Source organism: Osmerus mordax, chromosome 10 (genome assembly GCF_038355195.1).
Source record: "Osmerus mordax isolate fOsmMor3 chromosome 10, fOsmMor3.pri, whole genome shotgun sequence".
In the NCBI taxonomy this organism is placed as follows: domain Eukaryota; kingdom Metazoa; phylum Chordata; class Actinopteri; order Osmeriformes; family Osmeridae; genus Osmerus; species Osmerus mordax.
In genome coordinates, this window is record NC_090059.1 from 9,974,216 (window position 1) to 9,984,967 (window position 10,752).

Consider the following 10,752-nt stretch of genomic DNA (forward strand, 5'->3'; position numbering starts at 1 on the left):
GAGGTTCCCTGCGTTCGCCCACTGCTTAGCGTATTAGGGAAGGTACTAAACGAAATCAACAACACCAGATTAGTCTATGGCGTGTTCAGTTAACACCATCACATGCCTTGTCTGTGCAATCCCCACCACCGATACATGAACAGTGTACCTATACGGTGTGTACGTGAATTTAGAAGCACCTTTAGATGCTTGATCCACACACACTCTCTCCTGTCTCGCTAAAGGTCAATCCTGATTGGTTTTTGGTCCAACTGCCAGTGTCCAGTTACAACGCCCCCTCATTGTCTGGTTTCTAAAACCAAGAATTCCTACAACTTTTCCGGTGACATTTCCACGTCACAACTGGTTCCATCGAGATCCATCATATTCACTAAATGTTATGCATAACTTGTGTCACAGGGACACCCCGCCTAATTGCATTTACTGACCTCTACAGTGAATCATAAAAGTTCTCGATGATGAAGAATACATTATTATTAAAACGATCTTCAAATTGGATTATAAATTTGAGGAGTCAGGTGGCTGAGCGGTTAGGGACTCTGGCTAGTAATCTGAAGGTTGCCAGTTCGATTCCCAGCTGTGCTAAAAATGACATTGTGTCCTTGGGCAAGGCACTTCACCCTACTTGCCTCGGGGGAATGTCCCTGTAAGTCGCTCTGGATAAGAGCGTCTGCTTAATGTAAATTTAGATGAAAAAGCATTCACTTAATTGCCATATCACAGTTGCAAGCATAGATTTTTTTTTCTAGATATTTAAACACACACACACTGACACAGTATACATTTACACGCAAAAAGGCTTATAAAAAAATGCCAGAATATATAACTTGCCTGTACAAGATTTTTATTGTTTGTAATACCCCAAAACACAAATCACTTGTCAGGCAGTTGAGTCAAGACGTGTCAATGTTGCACACAACAATTTGAACAAATGCATGATTACAATAGATATCTATCATTCTGGAAATACTTTCAGATTTACCTTTTCAGCTATTTTTTAAATATCAGACAGGGAGTTATTTGCCTCAACACATTCCCAATCTCAGCATTTCAGCCTTAGACAAGCAATGACATTTTACCTGATGACAAAATAATGACTTGACATCAGATACAAAAATGTATTGCAAGTTATATTAAAACATTTTCTTACATTAAACAAAATGAACAAATACTGGACAGCATAAGAAAGGAGAAAGATTGAACACTATCTTTTGGTATTTCAAGGTAGCAAAAGTTTCCTTCATTGACAATGCAGGGGAAGTTCAGTTAAAAATAAAAGGTGACCATGGCAACTGAAGTAAAAGATTACCTTCTTTCAACCTGTGACCATGTAATTTGAAATGAAATACAAAAGGTTTTACAGAGAGGCTTCACCTAAGGTCACAGTAGCAGTCAGGTTTGTCAAGTGTAATTTCAGTCAATACTGGAGGCACAGCCAGACTTCGCTTCATAGATATATATTATATGGATTCAACTTTTTTTCTCTTACTATGGATTCATATTGCTTTTGCCTTCGCCTCCGCCAGCCACTCACTGAAAAACGTGTCCATGGCCTTCCGGCTTTCCCTGCTGCCCACGTTGACTGTGGGGATGATTTTGAGGGGTCGCAGCCACTGCACGAAGCGCTTCATCTCCAAGAAGCTGCTGTGCTCGCTGTAGGGGATACCTGGCAGGAAAAAGAACATCTCACTCAGACAATCGATTCGATGCCAAAAAACAAAATAAAGTGGCTTTTTCTTGGCATTGGGAGAAACTCACTAGCCAGTAACACCACAAGACACACCTGGCCCCCTCTACCTGGCCCCCCCTACCTGGCCCCCCCTACCTGGCCCCCTCTACCTGGCCCCCCCTACCTGGCCCCCTCTACCTGGCCCCCTCTACCTGGCCCCCCCTACCTGGCCCCCCCTACCTGGCCCCCTCTACCTGGCCCCCTCTACCTGGCCCCCTCTACCTGGCCCCCTCTACCTGGCCCCCTCTACCTGGACCCCTCTACCTGGACCCCCCTACCTGGCCTGTAGAGGCCACCATGTTTGGGGGCTACACTTTCAACACCCAGACCAACATGGGGCCCAATTCTAATCAGATCCCCTGATCATTCCTTCATCACCTGATCATTCCTTCATCCTAAATCCTAAGTATTTAATTTCATTTTCCAGGTCCAGAAAAAGTTGAGCAGGACGAGAACTCTTCAGACTCCTCAATTATGGATGCGCTCTTGGACTAAAAGCTAAACGACGATTTTCCTAATCTGCCTTATTACGAGCCATCAAGTCCAATGAATAATAAGTATGTGTTTGGTTAGAGGGAGGCGGCAGCAGCTGTGCGTCTCTTACGGAATACAGAAAGCCAGCATGAAGGCAGTCTGAGGGGGAGCGCCAACTGGTCCTGTCAGGGGACTGCATTTGTGGGAGGCATTTCCAAATGACACTTCTTGAAAAATGGCCATAACCGGTGCAGATGTTAACTTCGGGCAAGGCGACGTCGAGTGGTTCATTTTGAAAAGGCTTCGATCTTTTCATTTTAGAGTCGTTTTCATTTAGGGGTTTAAGTGTGTGTGTGTGTGTGTGGGGGGGGGGGGGGGGGGGGGGGGGGGGGCTGGACTGATCATGGAACAACAATGCTCAAAAGTGTATTAGTCTGAGATCACTTTTCCTGATCTCAAAACCATAGATATACAACCTTAACATGTGCAGAAGCAACCTGTGACTTTTCTGGTTTGGGTTGAGTTCCATGCCACAATCAGGAAGACTACCAATCCGTAGGACGAGAGAGCGAGAGCGGGCGAGAGAGAGCGGGCGACACAGTTATTGTAAGGAGAGGGACCGAGAGAAAAAAGCAAGAGAAAGCGAGGTGCTGAGAGGTGGATATTTTCAAATCGGGAGAGTTTGCAGAACTGCATATGGGTTCTGCTGCGTGAGTCTCTGGGTCACCTCCCACAGCTGCTGAGTGTGTGCTGCTACGTGCTGGACGGTAGTCTAAACATTTCCAGAAGGGCAGAAAGAAAAAGGCTGAATCACTGCTATCAGATCAAGTCACGGCCTACTGAACATGCCGTCTGAACATGATACCTGATCCAGCTGAGTCTAGCCAACGGCAAAGGAGGAAACGGAATCTGAGGAAAGTGAAGTGTGGGCACACTTCAGATCATTATTTAACTATGTTAATGCAGGAGATAGATGGATATCAGTGCTATTTTTACACTTGATGTATACTTTTATACATATACTTGATCTAGATACTGACCTGTCACCTACACTATTAATCCTAATGTGATGCGGACGGTCTTGAGTCTAGACCAGTCCTGTATGTTGTAGATGTTTCCCTGCTCCTACACACGTGCTCCAACACACCTGATTCACATGAATGGTCGTTATTAAGCTCTGCAGAAGCTTAACGACGATAACTATAACGACCCTTCATGTGAATCAGGTGTGTTGGACCGGGGATCACTCCAACACACAGGACAGTGGGGCCCTGAGGACCAGGGTTGAAGACCACTGGGCTCGACTGAGACGTACCGTAGATGGAGATGTTGCCGCTGGTGTAGGGCTGGATGTCTTGCACCACCTCCACCTTCTGGCTGAAGGTCCAGCCGGTGGGCTTGAAGGCCACAAGCTGGTCATACTGCCCCGCAAACCTGCCCAGGTGAGCCTGGAGGTTCTGGAAAGACAGAAGGACACATCTGAATAGTGAAGCTTCCACTTTCACTCACCCTAACCTATTGTACTGTTTAGTATTCATCTTTTGTGGCATTTGACATTTACACAGTACGTCTACAACAACGTTCACATGTATTTCTAAGATACATTAAGGGTTTAAATTAATTGAACTTCACAATGCAAACCTTCATTTCATTCATTCATCATATAATTTGGGGATATTTATAGTAGAGATTATTTTTGTAGTCCAAAGGTTGGACTACATTTGGGGTTAGGTAGGCCTTTCAACACTCATCTGAATCATGGTTTCCCTTCACCAACAGCAGGATATAAACTTTGCAGTGTTTAGAAAACGTGTCTCGGGGAATACAGAAACCACAATAATTCGGTAATGAGACAACTAAGCCATTTATGATGAATCATCATATGCAGCATTCAATTAATTTCTGTTGCACACAAGCGTGTCAATCTATCGCAGCGACATGAAAGTATGATTAAATATTCATAACAATTGTGGACAAGACTCAAAAGATGCATTTCAAAGCTCAAACTTCATTGTGGGTATTCTAGTCTGGTCCCAGGGTATCTCCTTCAGACATGCATGGCAGGGACATTGGGTCCCCCCCACCAAAGAAGTGTAGTTTTGAATCAGCACTTCTGAGAAGACTGGTCATGGCTCTGTCCCAGCATTGAGAACTATCTGGAGAGCTGCAGATGGCAGTTTGAAATGTTGTACTTCTTGGGAGAGAGAGATGCTGTGCTTGCAGCACGGTCATTTAAATAAATTAGCATATTAATTGTTTAAACTTCGGGTCTTAGATGTGCATACACAACCAGTAGGCAGAAATGGATGAGGTTGTTTAATAGGTTTTCAGAATATACAGGAAAACATTTGTCCTATTTTCGGGAAACGGGAGTCATCATTTAAGTCAGAACCTCTCATTTCAACCCCTAGGAATGTATTTTTTCAAACAATAAACAGAACAAAAACAAACTTAGTAGTCTATACCGTCAGATTCTACAGTTTCAAGTAATTGGCTAGTTTTGCCAAACAAGAACTGCTGTGCTATGGTAATGTACAGGGATTGAGTCAAGTCCTACAACTACTTCCACACAACATGGACCAGGTAGAGCTCAACGCTAGAGCCCCTGACTGCAGATCAAGTGTTCACAGGTTCAAATCCCCCTGTACGTCTCTTCGGATAAAAGCATCTGCTCAATAAACGCATTCCATGGGATGTCTTACTTCCAAAGTGGGGCATGCTGATGAACCTACCTTGAACTTGAGTTGCATCATGGGTAGTACGTGGACCTGTGCGGCCCTCCAGTCTGTGGTGATGAGTTGTGTAATGTGCTTGGACTCCAGGCAGCACATGGTGTTGAACTTGTCCCGGGACATGCTCACTTTAGACCCCAGGACCTCTGCCAGAGCTGGGATGGACAGAGGGTCAGAGCTATGTTCTACAATAAAGGGTTGCATTAACAACATAATACCCATTCTAAAAAGCATTGTAGGTACATGGGTATGTAATTGAACAGTATTAAGTGTATAGGTTATTTCACAAATGTAAGAAGGCACAGTATGAACGAGGATTGTAAAAGGTTGTTTTGACCAAAAGAAGATCTGTTCATATCCCCAGGAAAGCCGAAACTCCCTTATAGCAAGTTTCAGTGTAAAACATTTTGCTTTAGAACACTTCCCTTGTTTGGGATTTTAATATCTACAAATGATAACTGGTTATGTTTTGTGGCATAAGCAACATCATTTCCACTACTGATATTCCAAACGTATTCTTAACTTCACTGTAGACATACAGTAGTAATTGTTGAAGTTATTCTAAATACACATGTTCAGCAGTACAGATACCAGAGGAAGAAGCTGATCTGGGCCCAGTTCAAATTCTGTAAAAAACATCCTTGGTTCTTAAGTGTTTTCTACACTCACTGAGAGATGGTCTCTTTCAGCTTTAAGAACCGGTGTGTGTGTGTGTGTGTGCGTGCGTGCATGTGTTGTGCAAGCGTTTGTTTGAAGTAGTGGGGAGGAGGAGGAGGTGGGGGGGGATACAGGCATCACACAAAAGGCAGGAAATAACTCATTGAAACCAAGGGCATCTTGGAGATGGAGTAGCTCGCCTTTGACATTTCCAACTCATCCACAAACTATCAATGGAACCCCCCTTTCAGAACATGTCTGCCACTTCAAATGATTCTCTACTGCAGAGCCAGATAGGAACAGGAGAAAACTCAAACCCAAACCCAAGAGGAATACAATGGTGTGTCACCAACAAAAGACATTTAAATAATCAGGCACATACATGTTTCCCCAACATTTACATCCGGAATCCTTTCGACATAAAAAATACCCCAAGAGTGCAAATCCACACCCTCTCACATTCTATACAGCAAGATTTCCAATCTCAAATAGGCTGGTTAGGCACAAAAAAAACAAACAAAAAATCACTTTACACAAACCTCTGCCCTCCAATCTCAGAACTGCCCAATCAGCTTCCTGATGACTGGTCTACAGGGTATGGCTTTTCCACACACACTCCTAGTCCAGACCACTCACCCAGAAAGACTTTCTCTTTCCCCACGGAGTAGGAGCCACAGACTATGAGGGTGCGGGGGTTGAGAGTGACGTGCTCAAAGGCTGTGCTGGCTGCAAAGCTGATGGCCTCCTGCTGACTGGGGAAGGTGTATTCAGGACTGCAGTACCTGGGAGTACATGTGGAGGGGGGGGGGGGGGGAGAGGGAGAAAAGGGAGAAGGAAAGAACAGAGGAGTGGCCCAGAGTTAGAAAAGAGTTCAAGACTTCTGAAGTCTACGTGTGTGTGTGTGTAAATCTGGGTGCCTGGCAGAGTGTGGAACGGAGGTAATGAGCCGACGTTGCTCCAGGACAGCGCTGGCTGTGATGGGAAGGCAGAGGGAGAGCGTACATTTCAGGAGGAGAACGAGTCTGTGACAGAGTGTGTGTGTGTGTGTCTACAGCAGAATAAAGCACTCGGGTCTGCCGTCACAGTGGAGGACAGATATTGAACTTGAGGTTCCACACCGTGATGACACGGCTGCATGATGGAGTGGTCTGGCCGCTGTATTTCTCTTTTTTTAAGACGACTCTGGAAAATCAGGGGAGACATTTACCATCATCTGACAAAGGAAAACATCAAGAAAACCCGGAGTGACATGTCTAGTGTGTTCACGTGTGCGTGCATGCGTGTGCGCGAGGGACTGACGTGGTGTCCAGGTAGAGGGTCTGGACCCTGCAGCTCAGCAGCGGAGGGTAGCGCTCCATGGAGGGGTCGGCTCGGAAGTCTCCCACGTGGAGGACGGTCTGGCCGTCTGGCAGCAGCAGCAGCAGCATGGCAGCCCCCGGACAGCTGCGGTCACAGAGGGGACCAGGTGAGGGGGAAGAACATCCGCTGCTGGGGTAACTAACCGACACCAGGGCTACAGAGTCACACGGAGCCTCTGGACCCCTGTTAACGCTGGACAGTTCGTGGCACGTTTATGACGAATCTGAGAGATGAAAACAAACATTCCCCACCGGGGAATTCTGATACTCACTGGTTGGCTTCCAGCAGGATGACCTTGACTCCATCCACTGTGACCTCGGTGTTCATGGGCAGGATATGAACATACCGCTCCTCCACCTTCAGCTTGCTCTTCACCAGGTTCCCTGTGATCTGACAGTGAGGGACAGCCATTAAAGCAGCGGTCAGCCTGCCATCTGTGGTCTGAAAACCAACTGTGGGCCTGCCTCTTAGTGCTTGTCAGTACTGGATTCTGAAGGTCTAGTTCTCTGCATCTACACAAAGGCAAACAACCCGATTAAACTCAAGCGCGTACAGTGCTTTTACTGACAGCTCCAGGGCCTAGAAAACGAGATAGACATGGGTCTTTGTTCTTAACTTGTTTGTAAAGAAAGATTATGTCATTCGAATCTTTAAATACTGGAAATCAAAGTGGGTAGTTGTTGTAAGCGGTAGCCAAGGGAGTTGTTTTAAACCTATAAGAGAAGGCATATTAAAACTTGGTTCATGAACTCAGCATGTTCATTTTTCATGAGGATTATGATAAAAGAAATAGGGCCTATCCACATGAAACCTCTGTTCAGGCCACTGTCCTGTTTTAGCCTCAACCCCTGAGGTCTGCTAGTGGACCATGTTAGCAGGGCATGACTCATGAGAGAAACTGACCTACTATCCTGGAAATGCTGCACAATAGAATTGGGGTAAAATATGGGTAAATCCTACAATGACAACTCCATGTTATTTATCTCATATACTGTAAAATCTCAAGTTAAGGATCTAAAGCACACAGGGTTTTCAGTTCAGTGGTTACAGTTTGAGCAAGAGTGTAGGTTCATTGGGGAAAATATGGGCCAATTTTTTTTCATATGTATCCATTTGAGTCAACTTTCAGTTTCATACCAAACAGACAAACGTCCTTTTTCGGGAAAGGATGAGGGACAAGGGTGTTCACAACAGTTCCCAAAGGCTCTCATACAACTCTTTAATGCTCTCTTGCAGCCAATGTGAATTCTTGGCTAGAGTCCTGTGCATGCATCAGTATTTATTTCCTGACCACATTCAGTGTGACACCAACAATGCTGGCAGGAACATGTCTGTCCTGTATAATCTTCATTCATCTGAACACTCTATCCTTTTTATAACACAGCATTGCCTCAGAGGTTTGAATTAGTCACTGGCATGGATTCTAATAAGTTAACAGTTACCTCCGGGGGCCGTGCCCTACTGATGCAGAGAAAACAGCAGGTAGATTGTGCAGAGCGATCACAGCAGGCCTACCTTGTTGCAGTAGACGGGTAACGTGGAGTTCTTCCTCAGACCTCCGTAATGGTCGGAATGAAAGTGGGTGAGGAAGTATGCAGTGATGCCGTCTATCACTCCGTACAGGAAAGCGTCTACAACAAACTTGGTCCCTGGGGGATGAACATTTTACATTTAAAAACTGTATGCGTTCCCAATAATACTTACCATGACTCAATAAGACATGAACTCGCCTGGAATCTTTTTGTAGAATGGACATCGCCTGGGTTCCTCTGGCTCTCCATCGGTCTTCCCCCTGTTCCTCCACCTCCTGCCTCCTCCCCATCCCCTTCTTCCTCCTCCTTCCTGAGTTTTCTGGGTACCCTCATTGTTGGGGGTCTCTTCCACGTTTAGTACCACATCAGCACTGGCCCCCCTATTCCTCCTCTGCCGTCCTCCACGCTCCCTCCTCCCTCTGGAGGCCTCAGCACACCCTGGACCTGAACTCTGCTCCGGCAGCACAGTGTCAGCAGCCTGCTCTTTCAGAGGTTTGAGCCCAAAAAACACCCCAATGTCTGTCTGCTTGAGGCCAGAGGATGGTCCCGCCTTGGCCGGCCCCTTCCTGGGTGCCATGCTTGCTTGAGACAGTTGAGTTAAAGAGATCTTAGGAGACGAAGGCCCTTTCTTTGGCACTGCTGAAGTTTGTTCTGTTTTTATTTGAGATGCATTTAAACTTTGGCCGTGAAGGGCGTTACTGCTGTTTGTGCTAGAAATGTGTTCTCTGAGCTGTTCTAACACTATACTCTGTGGGGATTGGAGTCTGTGGCTGGTTCTGCTACAGGGAACTGAAGTGTTTTCTACTGAAGCTCTCAAAGGGGAGGCAAGGCCATTTTTAGCAGCTGTGAACGTACTGTGATTGCTATCAGCTAATGAGATAATTGACATCACCTGGGTGTCACCGTTTGAGTCAAACTGAGATATGTCAGAGAAGAGCTCGTCATCAATCGACAGAGCCTCATCATCAAGTGATGGATCGTCACTGAATAGAATGATTGATTCGTTATTCTCATTTTCATACGAACTATTTGGAAACAGACGTTTTCTTGGTTGGCCACCACTGATTTCATGATCCGTAGGGAATTCAGAGAGAGGAGAATATGAGATTCCATCATCACTGGAAGGAGAGGGCTTTGCTTTGACAAAGCCTCCTTCAATAGCTGGACTTTCCCTATCTGTAACAATGGGGGTCAGTTCTTCCATTTTGCTATCTTGTGATGTGGCAGACTTTACACCTCTGACAGAAGGTGACCAGCCTTTCTTTTTCCTGATGTCCTCAGGCGCAGGTGACCTCAACAGCAAAAGAGCGTTAGTCAGCTTTGAGGGGGTAGAGGTTCCACAGCCTGTTCTACTGGGAGATCCTTGAGTGGGGAGCCCTGTTGCACTGTTCTGGGAACACTCCAATACTAAACTGGTGCTGCCCTGGTTCTCTTTGTCCAAAGAGTTGCCGCTGGGGACTTCACTGGATGTCCTCTCCTGAGACGGACTGATGAAGGCTGGGTCATTTGTCGCTCGAAAGTGAGCTAGCAGCGTGTGGTTGTATCTCTTGTAGTGACTTGGAATTGTGGAGGAGCACTGGGTTCCATCTGGGCATTCTATCCATATCAGGAAAAAACAAGATAATCAAGAGAACTAAAGAGGTCAAGTTGGTATTAAATGTAAACATTATTATATATCTCATTAAAAGTAGGTCTGCAATGTTCTACATACCTTTGCTCTCATCCACTGGGGTTTCAAGACATTCGGCTACATGCCACCTTTGGGACTGGACTACTAATACAGAGAATGGCATCTGACACACAGGACAGGAATCTCCAGGAGTTAAAGCCTCTTCGTCACCCTTGTCAATTTGTTGTGTCCCATCAATTTGTTTTGACTGTGTAGAGGTGACAGTTGAAGGTGGTGTGGAATCTTTACTAATACACTCAGTTTCTGTTGCATTGGGACCTCTGCTTTTAGAAATAGCATTATTCCCTGTTTTCTTTACCATTATCTCGCCCTTTTTTGCTCGTTTGGAGACACGTCTTTTCTTGGGCACCGTTCCATCGGACTGTCCAGAAGTCTCTGGTTTCTTCGTCTTTTGGAGAGGCTTATATTCCCAGATGTCATTTTCATCGTCTACTTCTGACATCTCGACATGCGAAATGGACACCAAACTATTTCCAATATCTCAAAAGCGGAAAAAAATTAGGAATGTTTGATGTATTTTAACCTTCCGTCTCATGGCTGCTAACATGCCATGGAGTTTGGCACAGAAATTTACCGCCT

At 45.6% G+C, this 10,752-nt stretch overlaps 1 protein-coding gene across 3 annotated transcripts; it reads right to left on the minus strand.

The window, feature by feature from the left end:
* Window positions 1–835: 835 nt before the first annotated feature.
* Window positions 836–10,742, minus strand: dclre1a (DNA cross-link repair 1A (PSO2 homolog, S. cerevisiae)). Of its 3 annotated transcripts, XM_067245577.1 has the most exons (9): window positions 10,195–10,742; window positions 8,682–10,079; window positions 8,467–8,600; window positions 7,223–7,341; window positions 6,892–7,035; window positions 6,229–6,374; window positions 4,936–5,090; window positions 3,519–3,660; window positions 836–1,666 (listed from the first exon to the last, which is right to left on the minus strand). In XM_067245577.1, the coding sequence occupies exons 1-9, from the start codon at window positions 10,613–10,615 to the stop codon at window positions 1,497–1,499; spliced, it is 2,829 nt and encodes a 942-aa protein (XP_067101678.1). In that variant the 5' UTR covers window positions 10,616–10,742; the 3' UTR covers window positions 836–1,496. The 3 variants fall into 3 exon arrangements, with proteins under 3 accessions (XP_067101678.1, XP_067101680.1, XP_067101679.1); XM_067245579.1 differs by lacking the exons at window positions 836–1,666; window positions 3,519–3,660; window positions 4,936–5,090 and adding an exon at window positions 6,711–6,774 and having other exon boundaries at window positions 6,235–6,374; window positions 6,892–7,089; XM_067245578.1 differs by lacking the exons at window positions 836–1,666; window positions 3,519–3,660; window positions 4,936–5,090 and having other exon boundaries at window positions 6,235–6,774; window positions 6,892–7,089.
* Window positions 10,743–10,752: the final 10 nt, after the last annotated feature.